This window comes from Myodes glareolus, chromosome 23 (genome assembly GCF_982192425.1).
Source record: "Myodes glareolus chromosome 23, mMyoGla1.1, whole genome shotgun sequence".
Lineage (NCBI taxonomy): Eukaryota > Metazoa > Chordata > Mammalia > Rodentia > Cricetidae > Myodes > Myodes glareolus.
The window spans coordinates 10,303,970-10,327,458 of NC_142048.1; the positions used below are offsets into that span (position 1 = coordinate 10,303,970).

At 46.5% G+C, this 23,489-nt stretch overlaps 1 protein-coding gene across 1 annotated transcript in view; it reads left to right on the forward strand.

Moving 5' to 3' along the window:
- Positions 1-1,123: 1,123 nt before the first annotated feature.
- Positions 1,124-23,489, forward strand: part of Klhl2 (kelch like family member 2) — a 113,992-nt gene continuing 91,626 nt past the window's right edge. The window contains exons 1-2 of the mRNA XM_085680334.2: positions 1,124-1,287; positions 15,371-15,496. Coding sequence (XP_085536460.1) covers positions 1,262-1,287; positions 15,371-15,496 — 152 coding nt within the window. The 5' untranslated portion in view covers positions 1,124-1,261. The remainder of the gene's footprint in view (positions 1,288-15,370; positions 15,497-23,489) is intronic.

Sequence of the window (23,489 nt, forward strand, 5' to 3'; positions counted from 1 at the left end):
CCCTGTGTGTATCACTTATACAACTACTTGTAATCATTTTGGTCAGTAATGGTCTCAGCTCAGCTACAGTATAGAGTCTCAGACCTTAGCGGGCACCAGCACCATCTGGAGGACTCCTTCAAACAGGAAATCCTGGCTCTACCTCGAGGTTGTCGAGACAGTAAGTTTGAAGTGGAACTGGAGAATTCCCATCTCTAAGTTCCCAGGGGTTCCTTCCTCTAGCAGGCATTGGGGGAAGAGTCCCCCTCCTTCCTACTCTACCTTTTCCTCAACAGGACAGGCATCTTGCTGACAGGGATAGTCACTGTTTTTGCCTCTGCCCTGGGTACTCATGCCTTGCGTTACTCAAGGTTCATGTTGATTCATCTTTGTTTAACCGACACCTCAAGAGGCCTTCCTGATCACTCCTCATAATCCAGCACGCCCTATCACCGCAGTTTTATTCTTCTTCCCAGCGGGCATCCATCCTCTGCTCATTGTTTCTCTTATCACGTCCAAAAGGGCAGCTCGCCAAACTCAGCGACCCGCATTTGCTCTGTCACGTCCCCAAGCTCTGCTTAGTAGGTGCTCATTTCATTTGCGCAAGGACCAGATCAGGGACACCCAGGAAAAGACCCCTAGCTCCAGCCTTGGGACACTGGCCAGGCCGATCCCTTTTTTCTTGCCTCGGTTTCCCCCTTCAGAAACGCAGTGGTTGGCCTGCCCGGGGCAAGGCACTCGGACGCACAGAGCAGGACGTGAACACGCCCGTGAATCAGAGCCAGCCGTGCCCAGGCGAGCGCCCTTCCGCACGAGCCCTTCCCGCCGCCCATCCTCCAGCCTCGGTACCCGGTCCCTCCGGGCGCCCGCCCGCCGCCGCCGCCGCCGCCTCCAGACGCCGCGGAGGAAGGGGCGGCGCCGAGGGAGGGGTCCCTCCGCCGCGGGAGGCCGCAGCGCCCGCCCGTCACGGCGTCGGCGCCGGCCGGGAGAACCCGGAAGTGGCCGAGCCGCGCTCTCGCCCGTCCCATCGCCGCCGCCACCGCCGCCGCCGCCCCGTACACGGGGGAGCGCGGGACCCGCGCCAGGCACAGGAGCGCGCGGGGCCGACGGGCCATGGCCGCGGGGGCCGCCGCCGCAGGTGGTGGCGCGCGGTGAGGAGCGCTGCGCCCCCTCGGGGCGGATGGAACGCGGCTGGGCGGGCGGACCGTGCCGGCGTCCGCGGCTGGAATGGTGCTGGCGGCGGCGGTCGCTGCCTGCATTTTGAAGCCCGCGAGGAGCCACAATGGAGACGCCGCCGCTGCCTCCCGCGTGAGTGAGCGAGCGGGCGCCCGGGGCGCGCGGCGGAGGGGCTGTGCGGCTGCGGAGGGCGCGCGGCGCTGCGGAGGACACGCCGCGATCGCGGGGGGCGGCGGGCGATGGGGAGGCGCGGGGCGTGACGGGGCGCGGCGCCCGCAGTCCGGAGGGTGACCGCGGGACAGGACTGTGCCCGGCCGGGCGGGCATGGGTAGGGTCTTCCCGGTCTCGGGGCAAATTGAACGTTCGGGATGGGGCTGTGCGTAGAGCATGGGGGGGTGTACACGACTGCGATCGCCCTGTGGGTACCCCCCGTGTCATGCATGGGCTGCTGCTGCCCATCTCGCCCACCCTTTTTCTAGTAGGGAGCGAGAGGATGCACAGGAAACTGGAAAGTACCAGACGCCTGGAGTCTAGAATGAATGCGATCTGAGGTTGCTTGCTTCTCGGAATTTCTAATAAAATTAATATCCAAGGAGCTTTTACATCACTCCAAATGAGCTGCGGCCGTTTTAGGGCATGTGATCTCTTACCTGGCACTGCAGAAAATCTTTTATCCAGAAATCAGAGCATCTCTCGTTCCCTTGGTACCCGGGGCACGTTGATAGTGTTACCGACCTGTTAGGCACAGGTGTCTTTTTTCCTTGGTGCCCAAGTACATGCAAGATCACTTGCAACAAAATTACTTCCTAGAAATAAGAACCGAAAAGGGGTTTTGTTTTTAAAAACGCCTTTATAAAAGTGGCCTGTAAATCTCCTGGAGTTCAGACGTTCCGTGTTCCGACCCCCAAACCCCCTCGTCCCTTCAACCTTTACGAAGGAGCAAAGAGTCCTTTGGATCCGACTTTTCAAGCCGCAGACAAGGCTCACTCTAAAAAGAGGTATACCTTTTCATTCGATCTGATTCGTGGAGCCTTATCGGTTTTCAATGAGATTTGGCTACCTTCACTCCATCACATTTCTTCCTCTCCAGCCTCTTGTGACTGTTTGGCAGAATTCCAGCTAAAATAAGGCTATTTTGTTCGGGGTGAACATTTTTATTATTATTATTATTATTATTATTATTATTATTTTTATTTTGAATCCTTTCATGAGATCGAATAGGACTATAAAGCCACAGTTTCTGTGGGTGCATTACAGGATCTTGAGCTTGAGTGGAACAGGTCATGGGGCACTGAAGAGTGTGTCTGGGTGACAGGAGTCTTGGCTTGCCCCTTCTGGGTTGGTAGAAATGATAGAAAAAGCAAGGGATCAGATGCTGGCCGGTGGTGGTGGCGTTGAGGCTGAGCCGTGCACTCTCACGCTCCCCAGCAGGTTGGGGAAGCCTCCTGAGCCCCCTGGGAAACATATCTGTAGATTGCTTCAGCAGCTTGAGTGTAGTGGCAGCCCATGAGGTTTCCAGCCAGGTTCAGAAGCATTGGTGGCAGAATATACTCTCCGCATATAGACAGCACACTGTGATACAAATGTGTAGGTAAGTTACTGATGGTGAGCTTGCCTTCCTCACTGCCCCCTTTGTATCATTTAAACACAGTCCCTTTTCGGTTTTGGAGCAGAGAGAACTGAAGGACAGAGCAAGAGGATCTTAGGATGAAGGTTCAAAAAAAAAAAAAAAACAGGTCCTAGAGGGAGAAGAGGTAGAGGAAATGGTTTAAATGGGAGAAGTGGAATAGACGTTCAGCTCAGGCCTTTGGTGTTGATACTTCATCTGTAGTTCTGAAACTAGATAGAGGCTTGAGTGGAGGAGAAACCTGGAGCGCCGAGCCCGAGGAGAGAATCGTAGAAACATTTCAATCACTGGAACTAAAGCTGCAGAGACTTCTTTGTTGTCCAATCCATTTGATGAAAAATACAAATAGATTTTATTTGCGTTAGGTAGATCCAGAATCAACCACCTCCTCGAACTTGCTAGCTTGCTGTTAGGTTTCTATAGATTAGAAACAGATTCTGGCTTTCTTTCCCTCTCTCCCATTAACTTCCTTTCTCCCTGGATCACGCTGCCTGATGGGAGAGATTGCAGGTGAGGTCTTGGCAAGGGCATCTGCCGGGTTCCCTGTCTAGAGCTGGGTGAGGCTGGAGGCTTGTGGAGGTCACTGGGAGCAATCAGTGTTTGACCTGGACTTAAGGGGCCTTAACTAATGTGGTGGGAAGCAGGGACTCGGAATTCTCTTTGTGTGTCTGTTTAGTAATTCATTCAGTTGTGCAAATTCTTGGATGCTGGTCCCTGCCTGGCACTTCTCCTGGTGCTTTTTTCTGGGCTTCTGTTGAGCTAAGTCTACATTGTCCTCTGGTCCCACCCTGCTCCCTTTAGCCTGTCTTGGAGTGGTGGCAGGCATCTCTGCCTAGATCCTTATTTCCTCATTTTTATCTCTTCTGCCAACTTTTTCTTATCCTTTGAGGAGTCTCATTGATTGCCACTGTATTTCATATTTCTTGTTGTCTTTTTGCATACTTGAATATATATGGCATTTAGGCTCTGGTTCATTGGAGGTCTCGGTGGTAGTAAGACCGTGGGACTTTTTTACCTTCTGGTCAAATCTGAAAGATGTGCAACCAAAAACTTAGGTATGAATTAATGAGTCAGGGAATTTGGGGTAGGAAACGGAGCTGTGCAGAAGGAGTGAAAACTGGACAGCCTTGACCTCTGGGGTACTTTTCATATTGTAGCTTGTACAGTTATTTGCATAAGGGAGTTTCTGATTATTAGGCTGATCGAAGACTGTGAGGTTCCGATTGTGTGAACCCCTTTGATGTCCCCGATGGAACAGTTTTGTTAGCTTGTTTTCTTCCTAGCTCCTTCCAGGCCGCCTTACTGGCCATGCAGTCTTGCTTTTATGATGCCTCAGGTGCAGCCTTCTGTTTGCAGTGGGTGATTCTGCGTCCCTGGAGACGCTTGTCATCGGAGGTGTTCCAGCACAGCCAGACAACTTGTTAGCCATGCTCCAAGGATTCCAGCCCGTCAAGGATGGGCTGCATCAGAGCAGAGGCTTCAGGTCTTTGGATTTCAGTGACCTGTTTAAAGGAAAACGTGAAGTCGAGCATAGAGTTGCCAAGTTTTTTTATGTTTCAAAGTAGAAGCGTCTGTGGAAGAGTAATTAGCAGCTATGATCACTTATCAAAGGGGGCTATCGTAATACCGTTCGTTCTCAAGTAGAAGGAGCATCTCAAAGGGATAGTACTTTAGTTGTATAGATTGAACTTGGTAAAAACTTGTTTCATCACCCTCGTTTTGTCACAGAAACAAAGTGGTTTGCTGAAGCCTGAGGTTGGTAGTGCATTGGGTATGCTGCAGGACGGCAGCTCTTTCTAAGGTCCGGGCTGTGGACTGCCAGCCTTGCAGTGTACTGGCTCGCATGTCATAAGGTGCATTGGAGTACATTCTTGTTTTCACTTCATTAGTCTTAGATATTGAAGGAGAGTATCTCTCATTTCTTTAAATATTTTTGTTATATTTTTATTTTGTATGGTCTGTGTGTCTGTATGTATGTGCACATATGTGCATGTGTATGTTCATTACAGTCACATGAGATTGTGTACATGTGGAGGTCATAGGGCAACCTTCAGGAGTTGGTTCTCTCCTTTCATAGCGTGGGCCCTAGGCAAGGACTTTTCCCTGCTGAATTGTTTCAGTGACTCAGGTCACGTTTTTGTTTTTTGTTTTTAAATTTGTATTTATTGAATACCTACTGTGGCTAAATTTTGGAGATTTCTCAGAAAACAACAAAATCTTTTGTCTCATGGTTGAAGCTAATAGTAAGCAAACATTTAGTTGTAGGGCATGACAGAAAATAGTGTAGGGTGTAGGACATAACAGAAGATAGATAGATAGATAGTGATGGATAGATAGATGATGGACAGAGATAGATAGATAGATAGATAGATAGATAGATAGATGATGGACAGAGATAGATTGATAGATAGATAGATGATGGACAGAGATGATAGATAGATAGATAGATAGATAGATAGATAGATAGATAGATAGATAGATAGATAGATGATGGACAGAGATAGATTGATAGATAGATAGATGATAGATAGAGATAAAGATGATGGATAGAGATAGATAGACAGACAGACAGACAGATGAATGGATGGACAGATGGACGGACAGATGGATGGATGGATGTCATTCAGATAACTTCTGGGATGTCTTTGAAGAGGTGACCAGAACGCAGGCCAAAGGGAGGACGGTATTGGAGGTGGAGGGAAGAGCGAGCAGGACGGCCGCCTTGCACGTCTTCCCACTGAGCTGACACCATTCCAGCCAGTGTACTTGGCATGCCGTGCACTGCACCTTCCTACAGTTTGGATTGTTGACATCTGCTCACATATTCTGACTAGTTCTTTCACGGATTCTGCCTTGAGCAGCAGCCTTTGCTTTTTATGACACCACTTGTTTTGGCCTCCTCTAGTTTTTCAGTTGCTGAATGTGATTTACATAATTTCATACTTACTTAATCTTCTCAACAATCTTATCGTGTATGTCTCCTATTATCTTTCTGGCCAAGGAAATGCAAGTTAAATTGCTTTCCCAACTTATATGCATTTGAAAAACTGGTGTTCTAATCTCTGTGTTGATCACCTTCTCCCTCCCCCCATCTCCCCCCCCCCCTTCCTTTCTGGAAGCTGCTGTGTATCCAGGTTGGTCTGGAGCTCTGGTCTTCCTTACTCAGCTCTCTCAGTGCTGGAATTACAGGACGGTCCCACCAGCCTTGCTCTGTGCTTTCTGCAGTTGTTCATAGGCAGCACTTGCTTCTCTTCCAAGTGGGTCTTGGCCAATTCTTCTTAATCCACACCTCATCTCATCTATATTCCCATCTGTATCTTTTTGTTTGTTGTTTTGGGAGACAGGTGTCTCACCCAACATCACTCTCACAGTGTAGCTCAGGTTGACCGAAAACACGTAGGAATCCTTTTACCTCAGCCTCCCAAGCACTGAGACATCTGTATCTCCTTTTAAAATGCTTTTTATTTATTATTACTATTATTATTATTTTTAAATCCCAACTGCAGTTTTCTTTTCCTCTCTCCTCTCCTTCCTGCCTCTCCCCATCCACTCCTCCTCTGTTTCTAATCGGAAAAAGGCAGGACTTTCCTGGATATCCACCAAACATGGCATATCAGGTTACAGTAAGACTAGGCATCTCTCCTCACATTAAGACTCAACAAGGCAACCCAGAATAAGGATTAGGGTCTCAAAAGTCTGCAAAAGAGATAGCCCTTGCTTGCACTGTTAGGAGTCCCGTAAGTAGACTAAGCAACAGCTGTGCCATCTATGCAGAGTGCCTAGGTCAGTCCCATGTCAGGCTCCCTGGTTGACAGTTTAGTCTCAGTGAGCCCCTCTGAGCCCAGGTTAGTTCTGTGAGTGGTTCTTTTTTTTTTAAAAAAAAATTTTTTATTTATGTATTTATTTGTGGGACACATCTGTATCCTAAGTCAACACTTATATCCATGCTTAAAGGATCTGGAGTCTTGGGCTTCTGTTGGAGTGTCTGTTCTTAGCTCCAGTGTAAAACACAGTGTTCACTCAGCCTTTGACTCTTCCTTCTTTCCTCATGGTCCACACCGTGTCTGTCTGCAGGAGTTGGAGAGCCTTAGGTTCCCGTGTCTGTCGAGTTCATTACTTGAAACCTTAGTCACCTTCACCTTAAAGTCACCCTCAGTCATCTGCCCCTAGATTCTTCCGTTTTCACTCATCACCTTTTAGTCCACGTTAGACTTTCAGCATCCTAGAGTCATAGAACATGGCTAATCAAAGCCACATACTCAGCCAGGAGGCCTTGGCCTGCCATCAGACTTTCCAGAATCATTATATGCCTTACCCTTTGTAACATCCATCAGAAGCCCGGGGCTCCAGCCCCACCTGTTGCTCCACACTCCTGCCTCTACTTCAAATGATTTTAGAGTTCTTCCAGGGTCCAGTTGAGCCCCACCTCCTTCGCAGTTTTATTTATTTAATTTGTGACTTCAGCCCCTTCTGAATCATTGTTAACTTCCTATGGAATTTGCAGTCTTGCATATGTGTCCTGATTTGTGCTGTTTCTTGGCATTTATTGGTGACTTCCCTATTGAATGGGAAACTGGAGCAGGGTCTTGGCTCAGCCCCGTGTATCCTGCTTTATTACAGATATCCAGTGGGCATTTAGGCAGCAGTTATATGTTTGATTTATTAACAGCTACGATTATTTGTATATTTCTAATGACTTCAGGTTGAGTGTTGCAATTAAAATGGAAGGGCCAAGAAAGTGAATAAAACCACATGGCCGTATTCAATTTGGTTCCTAACATCAACGTTTTTCTTCTTTATGTTTGCGTTCATAGGGGCTTTATTGCTTAGACAGATCCAGAGACAAGTAGACGAGGGGTAATTACCTTCCATATTAGTCCAGGGTTACTTGTTTAGTGTTTGACATAGTGGCATGGACAGGAGTACCACTTGGTCCTCCACCTGATTCCTGCCTTTGAGTGGCTCTTCGCCAACCCCCATGAAGATGCTAGAAAATTTAGCCTATCATCTAAACAGATTGCTTCTTTGAGTGATGACCATATTAGAGAAAGTAGAAGAATTTACGTGTGTGTGTGTGTGTGTGTGTGTGTGTGTGTGTGTATACACACACATATGAGTGATGAAAGACATGGAAATGCTTAGAAAGGCTCATCACCCCCTTTTCTCTATTTTGTCACCTCGCGAAAATTCTTCTCTAGTCATGCTTTGTTAATTGTTTGTGAGATATTCTCTAAAAGATCGATCTTGCATAAGACATGCTCTTACCCCATCCCTTTCCTGGTAATAGTCACTGTCAGGGACAAGAAGTGCCTGATTGTGCTGCGTTTGTCATGGAGGTGGGAGGGGAAGAGGAGAGAGCTGGGTTGAACTGAAGTGGAGCTTTTTACAGCACCATTGTTCTACTATCAGAGAGCAATTATGCTCCAACTTCCATCAACCTCTCAACCTCAGACATCCCATCCACCTCCCCCTGCCAGCAACCCCCCCCACACACACTTAACAGAAGCCACACAGCCAGGCAGAGAAGAGAAGAGACGTCTCCTCTGCCCCCCCCCCCCCCAGGAGGCTCAGGGCTCTAGTTTTTAACTGCTGTTCCTTAGTGAAATTGAGCATGCCTGGCTTTTCTAGATGTTTCCTTTCCAGCTCTGGGAAATCAGAGCTGTACCTTCAACAATAAGAGCAACAACAGCAGCAGCAACACCCACATTTGTATTCAGAGGTGGGATAGGAGATTGTGAGACCCTGTTCAACACAGGCAGGATAGGAGTTTAATCTCACAAAATGCATCATACTCGATTCTGAGGACCTACATACTGAAGATACAGCCCGATCTTTCTTTTTGGGAGACCCCAGAGCCTCACACATCCTAAGCAGTGTTCTTCCACCCCTAAACCGTATCCTCCACTTGGTCTAAGCTCTGTGTGTTATAGGGAAGACATTCTCATTTTTTTTTTAAAAAAAACATACTTATTTGGTGAATACCACAAGTTTATAGATTACAGTTTGTGCAGTGGCACAGTTAAAGTCCAATTAAAGCTTAAATTCCATACATTTGAAGAAAAATTACCTCTAGAACATTGCAAAAATTTCACAACCCTACCATGAAATGAGTTGAATGAGGAAAGCCTATTGCTTTCCCTGCCTCTCAGTAAGGTGATGGTTGTTAGGAGGCACCATCGGGGCGCTCTGAGAGCGTTCTGTTGGGGAGTTTTATTAGAGAGTGGTGCGACAGATATTTGTGAAGACGGTCATTAGATTCTAGTGTGCATTTCGAATATCTGGTCTTGTTTTGAGTGGATGGTGGCTAATAACTTGCCAAGCCCCTGAAAGTGAGTTTGTCAGGGAGGAGCGCGAGCGAGCACACAGGAGAAACGTTCTGGAGTCCTGGGAAACTTGAGAGCAGGACAGCACGGATGGTGACTTTGAAAACAACAGCTGCTGACGTGCACTTGGCAGAAATCTGTGAGTAGTGGTGGGTGACTCACTGCAAGCTGGGAGTCTTGCAGCTTTTGAGGTGAACAAGCAGAGGGGAGAGCAGAGACGGTGGCCACCTAGGGGCGGCCAAGTCTTTACATCCTGTATGTGACGCTGTCTTTGGTCCCCTGTGAAATTTTGCAGCTGTATCATCCCCATGACTTGTAGCATCATTTCTACTGGAAAGCGCTAAACTTATAAACAACCCAGATTCTCTGGAGCGCTTGTTCTCAATCTGGGATGATCAGTCTGGGGTGGGAGGATAAGTGGGTGGTAGGGTGCATTACATCACCTGTTGTTGTTTTTAAAAATCATGCCTAGCTGCTCTCACCCCTACCCCCAGAGATGCCACCATCCTGACATACCTAGTTCTGAAAAGGGCTTGCCTGGCTCTATATGAGGAGGGCTGGTGTGTGTAGTTTGAGAAACTGGGTTTTTCTTTGTGATGTACGTGTATGTGTGTATATGTATCTCTAGTGTGTATGTATGTATGTATGTTTGTGTGTATATGCCTGCATATGTGTGTGGTATGTGTATGTATGTGTGTCTACATGTGCGTGGTATGTATGTATGTCTGCATGTGCGTGCATGTATGTATGTCTTGCATGTGCGTGTTTATGTATGTATGTATGCGTGTGTGTGGTGTGTGTGTATGTAGGTATGTATATGTGTGTATATATCTACACGTGTGTATCTTCATGTATGTGTGTTGTGTGTATATTTGCATGTGTGTGTGGTGTGTATGTATGTAGGTATGTATATGTGTGTGGTATGTGTATATATCTACACGTGTATATCTTCATGTATGTGTGCTGTGTGTGTATATCTGCATGTGTGTGTGGTGTGTGTGTATGTAGGTATGTATATGTGTGTGGTGTGTGTATATATCTACATGTGTATATCTGCATGTATGTATGTTGTATGTGTCTATCTGCGTGTATTTGTGTGTGGTGTGTGTATATCTGCATGTGTGTGGTGTGGTGTGTGTATGTGTATGGTGTGGTGTGTGCATGCATGTGCCTGTGTGTATGTATAGGTCAGAGGCCGACTTCTGGAGTTGGTTTTCGCCTTCCACTGTGCGCGTTCTGGAAATCAAACCCAGGTCCTCAGAGTCAGGCTTGGTGGCCTTTATCTGCTGAACTGTCTCAATGGTCCTCCATCTTAGGTTTTGAGACAGGGTCTCTCTTGGGAACTGCGACTTGCTATTGCATCCTACTAGGCTGGCTGGATAGCAAGTTCCAGAAATTCTTTCCTCGCCTCCCCAGTGCTAGGATTACAGGTGTGTTTTCTATGCCCTGCTTTTCCCGTGGGTGCTAGGGAATCAGATTTAGTCTCCATGTGTGCACAGCATGAACTCTCCCCTCTGAGCCGCCTCTCCAGACCTAGCCTGGGTTTTATGCCAACCTCTGTGTACGTGAGTGTGGTATATGTATGTGTGATATGTGCGCACAAGCACATGGGCATGCCTTCCTGTGTCAGAGGAGGATGCTGGCTGTCCTGCTCTGTCCGCGCTGACTTCTGTTGCTGTGATGAACACCATGACCAGTCGCACGCTGGGGAGGAGAGGACTTACTTCCTCTTATAGGTTGCAGATTATACTCGCAGGAAGTCGGGCCAGGAACTTGGAGCAGAAATCATGGAGGCTGCTTGCTGGACGGCTCTAGCTTTCTCTAGTTTTCTTATTCGGCTCAGGCCTATCCCTCCAGGGATGGCATCATCCACGGTGGACTGGACCCTCCCATAATCAACAAGCAAGACAGTTCCCCACAGACTCAACCACGAGCCACTCTGATGGAAGCAATCCCTTGATTGAGGGTCCCGCTTCACAGGTGACTCTAGTTTATGTCAAGTTGACAGTAAACACTTAACCACATAGACCCTGCCACTCGCAACCTGTTCGTTTTGAGACATCGTCTCTCTGAGCTTGGAGCTAGGCGGTCACCAGCAAGTCCTGATGATCCCCCAGTCTCTGCTCCCCACAGTGCTTGGATTAGAGGGGTGTGGACGGCCATGCCTGGCTTCTCGTGTGGGTTCTGGGATCTACCCTCAGGTCCTCCTGCTTGCACAGGCGCGTTTTAACCTCTGAGCATCTCTCCAGCCGTTCGTGATATTGCTAGTCCTCATCCTTGAAAACAAAACCAAAAAAATAAAAACCCCACTGTTCCAAATTAAGTCATACAAAAGAGATTATCAGTCCTGTCTAAACTGGTGTGCTTCTAACCCTTTGCCTGGTTTTGAAATTCCCACTGTCTTCGGATTCTCCAGGGTAGAGTATTTTCCTGGTGTCTGAGGATGTGGTGACTGTTACTAGGCAGACTAACAAAGTCACCTCAGTTACAAAGCCAGCCTGGGGGGTCTGTGGAGTCAGCCATTCAAGGAAGACTTGAGGATTGCCTCCTATACAGCATAGCTGTGCGCTGAATTCAAACCCCCTTTCAGATACTTATTTTTTTTTATAACAATAAGCAAGAGATTGGCTTATTATCAAATAAGAACAGGTGTGGAGTGTAGAGTTGGAAAGAAAGGTGAAGGAACTTGGACAAAGTCTCTCCTTTTGATATTTTCAAGAAGGCAGTTTCCTGGAGAAGGCTGCTTTTTGTTCAGAAGGGAAGCAGGCAAGGGTACCTGGGCACCTGCAGTGTAGTTTTGAGGGTAAACTTCTGCACACGCACCCCTCACTGCGTGTATGTCTGTACACTCTGTTCATGCATGGTGCCCACAGACGGCAGGAAAGGGTGGTAGAGCCTCAACTGGAGTTACAGAAAGGGTTATGCACTGCCGTGTGGGTGCTGGGAATTGAAGTCTGGAAGGGTAGCCAGTACTCTTTAACCGCTGAACCATCCTCTCCAGCCCTAGGACCCCTTTTTAAATCGTTCTATACTCTCTCTCCCAAAGGCCATAGCTAATGGAGTGTGGCTCCTCTTACCTCACCCCAGCAGTGGAATTTGCCCCTGGAGGCAGTGCCCGGTGCTCATTCAGTTGTTCAGCCTTAAAAAACAAATCAACAGGGGAAGGTAGAGTTTATGCCTGGTTTTGGCAGACAGGCCTGCTAGAAACCATGTACTGCACTAACGCTACTCAGGGAACAGGGACATTGTGCAAATTATGCTGAATTTTCTAGGTTTCCTTAATGTTGAAAACCTGCTTCTTTTCTTCATATACTGTCGTGTGTCCAGCCTGCTTTTTGGCTTTGGCTGTATTACCAGTGATTCTCAGAATTCTGTCACCATCTAAATCCAGAAAAAGAAAGAAAACAAATTACATCACGTGCTTGTGTGTGTGTGTGTGTGTGTGTGTGTATACAGCTTTGGGAGTTGGTTCTCTCTTTCTCCCATGTGGGTCCTGGGGATAAGATTTAGGTTGTCAGACTTGGCAAATGTCTCTCCATCCATGCTCAGCCATCTCACCGGTCCTCCAGCTAGATTTTTGCTTTCCCTGTTGATTTTTGTGTCCCCACGTCCCTACCAACCTGTGTGACAACCTTCCTACATCACAAACTAGTTCCCCCCCGTAGCCTTCCCCTTTCCTGTAATGGAAACCCCGTCCTCCGTGCTCAGACTAAAGTCTATTGGGGCCATCCTGACTCCTTGACACACACATCCATTCTGCCAACATATCCTAGCCTCTTCCTTAAACACATCGGAAGCCGACCATTACTGCCGAACCCAAATCCGGTTCCTGTTTTCACCTTTGACCCCCGTGGACTGTTGTTCTAGTTTGCTTCCTGGTGGTCTGATACACTCTGACTGAAAGCAGCCTAGGGGGATGAATGGGATTATTTCAGTTTGCAGGTCCAGATAACCTTGTCTCCGAGAAGCCATAGCGAGAACTCAAGGCAGGAACCCAAAGCAGAACCCTAGAGGAACGGTCCTTATTGGCTTGCTCTCTGGTTCTCGCCCAGTTAACTTTCTTCTAGAGCCCTAGCCCACCCGCCTAGGGATGGTGCCTCTCAGGGCCAGTCTGAGTGAGGCAGTTCTTCATTTGAGGTTCCTTGGGTGACTCTAGGCTGTGTCTAGTTGGTGATAAACCTGGCCAGCACAGCTGTTCCCCACAGTCAGTGGCCCTTTGGAAAGATCGGCTGAAGCCCTTGTTACACTTCTCAGCCCCAGTTGTTTACTCTAGCTGAAGGGTCAGTGTGCACATACTGCCCTGCACTACCGAAGGGTCAGTGTGCACATACTGCCCTGCGTCTCTGATGCCTTCCTCACCTTCGGGCCCTTTGTTCAGATCTCAGTTCCCAACTATTTTCTTCGATCACACTTTTGAATACTGCAGACTCGCCCTTCATTGCCATTACCCGACGCTTCATGCTCTTGCTGTCTTCCCTGGCCTTTCTCCTGTAGCACTTACATTTTGTAATATGCTACCTGCCTGCTTTTCTGATTTTGCCAGGTTATTGTGTCCCCTTCCCACAGATTGCAAGGGGCAGGAATCCTTGCTTTATTCTTTGATGTACACTTAAAGTTGATTGCATGATTGAGTGCATAATGGAGTGCTTTTACAAAGGAACCACCCTTTTAGAAGTAGGGCAGGAAGGGAGGAGCATGCCCCTCTAAGGGATCCTTCCTCCTGTTCTTTGTGCAGTACATACACAAGCATGGTTTCCAGTGGGGTTACTGTGGTACCCTCCCTTTAAAAATTTATTGATTTTATCTTTGTGTATATGACTGTTCACTCGCATGTGTGTATGTGCACCATATGTATGTCTGGTGTCCAGGAAGGGTGTTGGAAGAAGGTGTTGGATCCCCTGGAAATGAAGTTACTGATTGTTGTGAACTGAACCCAGGTCTCCTACAAGAGCAACCAGCACTCCTAACCTCTGTGCTATCTCTCCAGCTCCAGATTTTTGACCCCAGTTTTTTAAAACATAATTTACATTCTATGAAAAATAATACAGTTCAATTATTTGTAGTAAATTTGCTGAGTTATACATTCATCACTCCCAAAGTTTCCTTTTTGTTCATTTAATACACAGTTCTTAACTCTCCAATTTTGTCAGGTCTTTTTTTTTTTTTGCCTCCACATCTTGAAAGAATAGTTCATATAACAACACTCCTAGTCTTGGGTTCTTGAATACTGTAAATAAAGGGCTAGAGAGTTGGCTCCGCAGGTAAGAGCACTTGATTTTGTAGAGGACTGGAGTTGTGTTCCTAACCCTCCTATCCGGTGACTGACAACTCTGTGTAGTTCTAGCTGCAAGGGAGCCCACACCCTCTTCTTGCTTCCGTGGACAGTCTCCCCCAACACACACATGTACATATGTAGCCATAAAAATGAAAGCAAAGCTTTCCTTAAAAAGAGAGCATGACCTTAAATACTCTGGTGTAGGAAGTGGTCATGAGCACGAGCGGTCGGGTGGGTTCCACTCTTACCACGTCACTCTTAGCCTCCTCCCCGCTGCCTCAATCTCTTCATCTGTGAAATGAGCTAATAATGATAATTGGCTAATTGAATTGTCCTGGCGATTATAAATAATGAGATCATGTTGTTACTCACAGAATCAGCCATGTCTAGAACCCAGTAAACTTTAGTTGGTGTGATTAATTAATCTTTCTAATGTAAGCCCAGAGTACATGTGCTAAGTGTCTTTGCCGAGAGCAAATCTGAATCAGACTTTGTATCTGAAGTTTGCATGAAGTACAGCCGTGTTTCTTTCTTAGTTTGTAAACAAACTATACATACACACACATATACACACATCCATGTCGTATATCTATGTAGTCATATACATATATGTGTATATGACTATAGGTTGATTGTAGAAAGCAAGTTGATTTCCAACAGAGATTATTTTGCCGTGCTTTTGTTTGGGAAGATCTGTAAAGCCATTTCCTCTGAATCTTTCTTGTTTCTATTTGACAGATCTTTGACACCAGGGAGATAATTACCCACTTTTTTGTAGAAACCATAGTGACCGTTCTGAATTGTGTCTTACTCTCATTTGAGGACAACCTTCTTCTAACTGAGCAGGGGAGGGAGGGAGGGAGAGAGGGAGGGAGACATTCAATTTGTCTCTTGTAGCTTGACAAGCCAGAACTAAATTATCCTTAATGAGATCTTTGTCTCTCTCTCCCCCTTCCCTTCTTCTTCTTTTTTTTCTTTTCTCTTGTACAGATGCACAAAGCAGGGTCATCCGAAGCCTCTCGATTCCAAAGATGATAATACGGAAAAACACTGCCCGGTTACGGTGAACCCCTGGCACATGAAGAAAGCCTTCAAAGTCATGAACGAGCTAAGAAGGTAGTGACGCGCTAATGCATGTGTAGCTGTTAGTCTTTTCCTTGTGTTTTTCATTGTATGTAGGGTACATACCGCCTCCCTCCCTCATTGTTTTTTTGATACAGGGAACACCAAAAGCTTTTCTGCAAGATTCTTAAAAGAAGAAAGGAAATCAGGAGAGCAGATGGTGGGGCTCCTCAGTCCAGTAGAGTCTGGCCATGTGTGGCTGCTGGGAGTTCAAGCATTCTCTAAGAAAAAGTACACAGTGCCTTTCCAAGGAAAATATTTAAGTTTAAATTTTTTATATATTATATGCAATATTATATATTTAATATATATTATATCATTCATAATATTAAATTTTAAGATCTTTTTTCTTTCTTCAGTTCATTTTTCTTTCTTTCTTCTTTTTTTTTTCTTTGTTTGTTTTAGTGTTTTTGATAGAAGGCCTTGTGTGTTGCAGGGTAATGATGACCTTGAACTCCTGATCCTCCATTTGCCACTTAAGAGCTGAAAGGCAGGCATGTGCAACTACCACGTCCTGCTTATAATATATTTTTTTAATATTTAAAATACCAGTTGTATGTTATAATGATAGAACATCAGATAACATTTATTTATTTATTTGCTTATTTGCGTGCTCACGTGATGTATATGTTTGTGTGTGTGTGTGTGTGTGTGTGTGTGTGTGTGTACAGGTACATGTGTTGGGAGGCACATGAAGCAGTTAGAAGATAGCTTGTACGAATCAGTTTTCTTCCACCATGTGGACGATCTCAAGTCTTCAGCTTTGATGACAAGCACCTTCATCCTCTGAGCCTGGATATAGCGAGTCTTTGTCTCACCAGCCAGCTTCCAAATCACTTATTATTAATTATAAAACCTTGGCCAATAGCTGAGGCTTCCTTCTAACTAGCTCTGGTAACTAAAATTAACTCATTTCTATTAGTTTGCTTTCTGCCTCATGGCTTTATTATCTTTACTCTGTCCATGCTGAATTCCTGTTTCCTTGTGCCTGGAAATTCTGCCTAGCGATGGCCATTCAGCTTTTTATTAAACCAATCAGAGTGACACATCTTCACAGTGTACAGAAAGATTATTCCACAACACGTGGACACAGGGATTTAAGTGGAATGTCTTATTGAAATCAATCTTGTTTCTTTTGGCCATTTTAATATAACTACTAGAAAATAATCCCTTGCATTGTATTTCCATTCATTGATTCTGGTGACAGGCTTCCAATTCTGGCCATACAGCATGTGGAAAGATGCTTTAGGCAGGGAAATATGGAACTTGCCTTGGTGGTGGTTGTGGTTGTTCAGGACAGTGCCTGCCAGTTGCTAAGGTGGTGCTCATATATGATGAGGGTCGTGGCCACACACTGGCCTGCATCCTGCTGCACACCTGAAGTCCTTCCTTGCACTCCACAGGCCAGGCTGGAGGAGCTCATGGTGGAGCCCGTCTAGCCTATATAAAGAGATCTGATTAAAACAGAAACAAAAAACCTTTGATGAGAAGGGTGCCGTTAAAGGCTGAATAAAGCTGAATAAATTGGAGCTAGAGAGATTATTCGGCAGTTAAAAGCACTTGCTGCTCCAGGAGAGGAGTCTTAGAGTGTGGCTTTGTACAATCCATAGCTTGAGTTCCTGAGGATCCAGTGCCGTCTTTGGACCTCTTCAGGCCGCAGACATGCTGCAGTGCATACATGTCCACTCAGGCCAAACAATCGCACATAAATAAAATAAATCAATCTTAAAAAAAAAATTAAAAAGACGGGCTTTTAGCAGGACCACCCTTCACCTCCTCACCCTCACCCACCTCCCGCTTCTGAGCACAGTGGCCTTGGTCTCTGGTTGACCTGGACCTGATTCACCAGCAGGAACACAGGCCTACTGCTCCTTCCCCTGAGGCAAATGACCACATTCCAGGCCAAACTGAGTCTTTGCTTTATCCTAGGATTGTTTAGCGCTGGCCATCCCTGACTGGTTGAGGGTGGGATGACTGTGAAATACGATCTACTTGTTCATCCTGTTGTGTTAGTTCAGGAGCTGAGGTGATCTTCAAACCTAGGAGAGCTCTGTGTAGTTGCGGTGGCTGCTGTAAGCAGGCTCGCCCTACCGACGTCACCAACCAGTGGGATTTTTATAATGAACTGCAGTGCTGGGGAGATGACTTAGTGGGTGAAGTGCTGGCTTTGCAGGAATGAGGCCCTGCATTTGGATCCTCAGAACCCACGTCAGTGACCTGGAGCCTTAGCATTAAATACTTCAGAGGCAGACAGGATACCGGGGCTTGATGTCGACCTTCGGCCTCCACATGTTTGCGCGTCTGCACAGTAGGCACATGTGTTAACACCCATGCATACATTCTCTGACATGAATGTAAAGTGAACACAGGCTTTTATTCTGAAGAGGTGTGTAGGAAAAGCTTGGAAGCCAGAGGGCAGACTTGTGTTATGTGGGTGCCCTGGAACCTTTAAAAAATGTCATTCTTGAGTTGTGTGATACTGAAGGCCTTTAATCCCCACACTGGGGAGGCAGAGGCAGGAGGATCTCTGTCTACATAGTGAATTCTAAAACTACAGGGTGAGACTCAGTCTCTAAAAAAAAAAAATCTTTATTTCTTCTCTTTTGTAGCCAATTTGTATAATTCTTTCAAAAATACAAAGGAAACTCGATGAAACTCTCTATTGTATAGCTGAAAGTCACTAATTACTTCCTGTCCTTGCATCAGCTTCCTGTTGCCCGGAAAGGGTCGCCCAGGGTGGTTTCCTGACTTCTGGGAAGGGAGGACTTCTCTGTTCTCAGCTTCGGCTCCAGGGACCTTCAGCCCTGTGGCTCTGGCCTCACTGTGGGAGGGAGGTCACAGCTGTGCACTAGGGATCGTTTCTGTGAACTTGTGGCTGGTAGGAGGAAAGTCACTAGCACGGATCACTTGTGTAAGGCATGGTTGGCTCACACATATCTATTCCCAGCTAGAGGGAGGGGACAGGAGCTCCGTGAGAGAGATCTAACTGAAGTAGACAGCACACCCTGATGTGGGTGGTACCGGCCACGGACTGTGGTCTTGGAGAAAGCCATCTGATTGGTGGTATCCTGTCTCTCTGCCTCCTGAACTGCCCGGGTGTGAATAAAGCCCCTGCCACCATGCCATCTACAACATGGTGGACTGTACCCTCAAGCTACTACCCAAATAAATCTTTTCTCCCCTGAGTCCCAGGATTCACACACAGGGCCAGAGCCTTACGTGGCTTGGCTAACTGCGTAGCTGGGAAGGGGGTGGAGGTAGATAAGGTGAATTAAGGCTTTGGGTTGGTACTGGAGACAAGGGTGAGAAAGAAGTTGGAAGAGGACAGAACCCTGATAGGCCAGAAGACTGTGGAGGGGTAGGACCAAATCTTCTGGGCATTGCTATTCACTGATGATTTTTGAGAAACTAAGATGAGGTCCAGGATTTGGGTAGGACAAGCTGTCAGAGCTCTGAGAGGCCTGCTCTCTACAGCACTGCTTCCCTGGTGAGTAATGTCGCCTTGAACTTCGCTTTTCTCAGGTGCAAGTGGAGGAGTGTTGGTTTAAAACACGAGTGTGGTCAAAATCAAGTGGTGGATGCTTACGCATTGTTTACTGTGTGCTGCACATGGATGGATGTAGGTGGAGACAAAGAAGTAGAGGATGCTGCTGGTACCTTTCTTTTTTTTTTCATTTTGAGGCAGAGTCTCACTGTTAGTCTTCTGCTGTCACTTTAAGAACTAACCACGCCCACCCCAGCCACTTTGGACCTCCCCCGCAGCCATCTTCTCTCTTGTATGTGTGTGTGTGTGTGTGTGTGTGTGTGTGTATGTATGTGTCTTTGTTCTCTCTATGTTTGCCTATGTTTTCCTTTCTTTAAGTAATAAATGTCTAGCTTTATGTATAGCCTTATGTCCATTTACTCTGCCGTCCACCACATCCAGCCGCCTGACTCTGCCGCTCGCCCGGGGACCCTGACTCCCGGCCGCATGGCGCTGCCACTTGCAGCTGCTCCGCGAGCTGCCCGGGACATCCCACCATGGTATTATTTTTAAAAAGAACAATACTCACTATGTAGCTTTGGCTGCTCTGGAACTTACTATGTAGATCAGGCTGGCCTCTTAACAGAGGTGCTCTTTGCCTTTGCCTCCCAAGTACTGGCTGGGATCAAAGGTCTTTGTTAGCTTCCTTCCTTCCTTCCTTCCTTCCTTCCTTCCTTCCTTCCTTCCTTCCTTCCTTCCTTTCTTTCTTTCTTTCTTTCTTTCTCCCATGAGACAGTTTTTATGTATTCCTGGTCTCCATGAACTCATTACACAGCTAATGATGAAGAATGACTAAATCCTCCTCATCCTCCTGCCTGTACCTTCCAAGTACTAGAGCTAAAGGCATGCACTCCATGTCCAGTTCAGAATTTCTCTTGGGAAATTTAGACTACCAACTTTTTAGAGATTAAAGAACTGTAACAAGGCCAGGTGGTGGTGGCATACGCCTTTAATCCCAGCAGTCTGGAGGCAGAGGCAGGCAGATTTCTGTGAGTTCGAGGCCAGCCTGGTGTACAAGAGTTAGTTCCAGGACAGGCTCCCAAGCTACAGAGAAACCCTGTCTCAAAAAAAAAAAAAAAAAAAGAAAAAGAAAAAATAATTGTAACAAAAGGACAGCGTCTTTAAAAGAAATTAAAGAAACATAGTTTATTTCTAGGATATATAATTCTACCTGAGCTTACAAAATGTGCAGTGATTGTTACTGGAGTGTGGGAGGTGGGCTGGCAGTCTCTTGGCTTTATTCAGAAGGCATATAATTTTGACCATCAAATGATATTTAGGGGTGGAAAGTATTCTGTAAGGATGACCTGTGATTTGCCTCTGTGTCTCACATCGTCCCTGCATACTTAGCTATTCGCCAGTAGTGAGGTTTTTATGTTGTGGAACAAGAACAGAACGCTGGCATCTTCCTCTTAAAGGAGTGATTGCCATTCTCCTCCCCCACTGGACCCCAGCACTGACACAGCATGAAGCCAGCCTCCTCCTAGGATTCTGGGATCAGTGTTACAGTTGACCTGTGGCAATTCCTGTGTGGTTGTTCCTACTTTGTTACTGAGAAACCAAGGCAAGTGGATAGAACAGTGAAGCCCAGCAAGGCTGCCGTGGTGTTCATTGCCTTCTCTCAGTATTTTTAATGAGATTCTAGAAAAATCACATAGGCTGTGACTATTTCTGTTCTAGTATTGTTTTTATATGGTAGGATGTTCTCAGGATTCTTTTTTGGTTTTGTGCACTGCAGTGGAATATAAGGTCTTTCTTGAAGGGCAGAACAGTTAGATAGCCCTTTGGTTCTTCCAGATGTATTTATGTAAGAAAGATTAAGAGACAGCCTAGAGTAGGGGCAGAATTAACCAGCAGTATTCTGTGGGGTCTCATAAGCACTGGTGGTTGATTTCTTTTTAATGGGCTTTATTGAGCAGGGAGAGGATCATTAAACTCTTCTAGAATGTGAAGAATGGACAGTTGAACATGGCTTCTCCAAGACAGCCTTCTTTCTGCCCTCCCTCTTTCTGGGGTGCCAGAAACCCACGAGGCATGAATTACCTACTGCACTGCCTGAATTTGCCCTTGGTAGCCTCAAAGCCATAAGTCAGACACTCTTACCTCACCTCCTTCTGTTGAGAGCCTCTCTTGCCCTATCTCTCCAGCCCACAGCCCATGGATTTATTTGTTTCTCTGTGTGTATGTGTACCTGTGTGAGTTTATGTGCACTACATGCATGGAGTTGCCTGTGGAGGCCAGAAGAGGGCGTCAGATCTCTGGAACTGAAGTTGCAGGCAGTTGGGAGTGCTTGATGTGGGTGTTTGGGACAGAACCCAACAACAGTAAGCCACTTGGCGCTCTTAACTGCTGAGCCATCTTTTCAGTACCCCCCCCCCCCCTTCCTTAGAGACAGGGTTTTGCTGTGGCCAGGCTGGTCTGGAAGTCTTTAGCTGTTGAAACCATGCTGCTCCTGCCTCAGTTTCCTGAGTTCTGGGTTTACGGGGCTGAAGTGCCATCTGTATTTCACCATGTTTTATAAACTAGGCTTGTAGCAAGGTGCCCTGTGTGTGTGCAGGCTCTCCCCTCTAGCGAGTCTCATACTCCAGACTCTGCCCTCTCTCCCAGCTTTGCTGCCCCCCGCCCCGAGGCAGTAGACTCTGCTCCTCACCTTTCCCATGCTTTTCCTTCCCCAGTATTTCCTTCCATTTTATTCAGAAATAAATTGTCTTCTATTTGAGTGGACAAGTGATTTTTTGCAAGTCCTCGAATATGAAGACATCCCTTCCCTGCAGACGCGGAGTTCATGCTTCCCCATGGTCTCTTTGTGGCTGTGTTAATTTTTCCCTGTCTGAAGTCTCTCTGGAAGGAATGATAGATTCTCTATTCTGGGACCCATTACTAGTTTAAAGCAGTCTCTAAATCGTTGGCTGTGACTGGCTCTCCTCTGAGTTCCCCAATGGACTGTTACCTCCTCCTGTGTGTTTGAAAGTCTCCGGAGGTGTAAATCTCTCGAGGGGGTGAGCGGTCTCAGAGCCTTTAGCGCACTGCGTTTTTCTTAAGTTTAGCTGCGGCAGGAATTCACAGATGTCACCTGCCAGCATGGCTTTAAGAAGAAAGGGGAAGCTAATGGTGATATGTATTGTACGTGCTTGCCTGTTCTTTGAGAACACTGACATTTTAGCCGGAGTGTATCTACCTTGTCTAGTAATGGACATTGTCAGTTTTAGATTTAGTTACATCTGACTAATTGAAATCACTGGGGACTCTGACCGGGGTCTCATTGTGGCTGTGCTAATTTTTCACTATCTGAGGTCTACCTGAAAGGAATGATAGATTCTGTGTTCTGGGTGCCATTACTGTGACCGGCTTTCCTCTAAATCCCTGGTGGACCCGTCGCATTGGCTGTTACTGGCTTTCCTCTATGTCCCTGGTGGAACTTGAGGCTGGAGAAATAGTTCAGTCAGTTAAGTGCCAAGGATAGGAGTCTGACCCCATAGCCCATATGAAAAAGCCAGCGTCGTGGTATGTGCTTGTAATCACGGTGATTGGGACGTGTAGACAGGTGGGGCTCTGGGGCTCACTGACTAGCCAACCTGATCGACTCGATGAGCTGCAGGCCAGCGTGAGATCCTGTCTCCCGAAACAAATGTGAATTGCACCAGGATGACACTTAAGACTGCCCTCTGGGCTGTACACATACGTATGAACACACGGACACACGCACACACACACACTGATGCAGAGGTGTGCACAACTGCAGCCCCACATGCAGACATAAACAACAAACAGCTCATCCCCCTACTTCGCTTCCCTAGTGCCCAGTACCAGCACCACGTCCTGAGCAGGAACTCACCCTGTCCCACCGGCTGCTTCCTGTCCTGACCAGTTTTTCACTTCCTTGTGCTCTTGTTTCTCAGACACCTGGCACTGCTCTCGGTGCGGAAGCCCTGCAGACTTTGGTGGGCATGAATTCTGACAGCTTTTCTTACCAGCCTAGCATCTCAGGGGTCTTTCTACCTTGTTCCATGTGGCAGGAGATGCCTCCAGACTTTCCCTGGCACCTGAAAGAGAAGGGGCAGACTCTTGTCCTTTTTCTGCTGCGTCCAGTCACAAGTAATTTTTTTTCCTATGACAACTAATTATTTTTGATATCTCCCTTTGGATGGTATTTTAAGCCACACTGCATTTTAAAGGCAGTGATAGGTTTTCTGCTCTTAGGACTTAATCCATTTTATAGCACAACACCAAACGATGTCTTAATATATTCAGGCAGCTTTCATCATTTTCAAAGTTTTTCTTTCTTTTTTTTTCCTAAGAAAGACTAATGTTTATGATATTGTTTCATTTAGTACAGTGATTCTGAACATTCCTCTGTGACCCTTTAAACAGTTCTTCATGGTGTGGTGCCCTCAACCATAAAACTATTTTCAATGCTACCTCATAACTAATTTTGCTACTGTTATGAATCATAATACAAATATC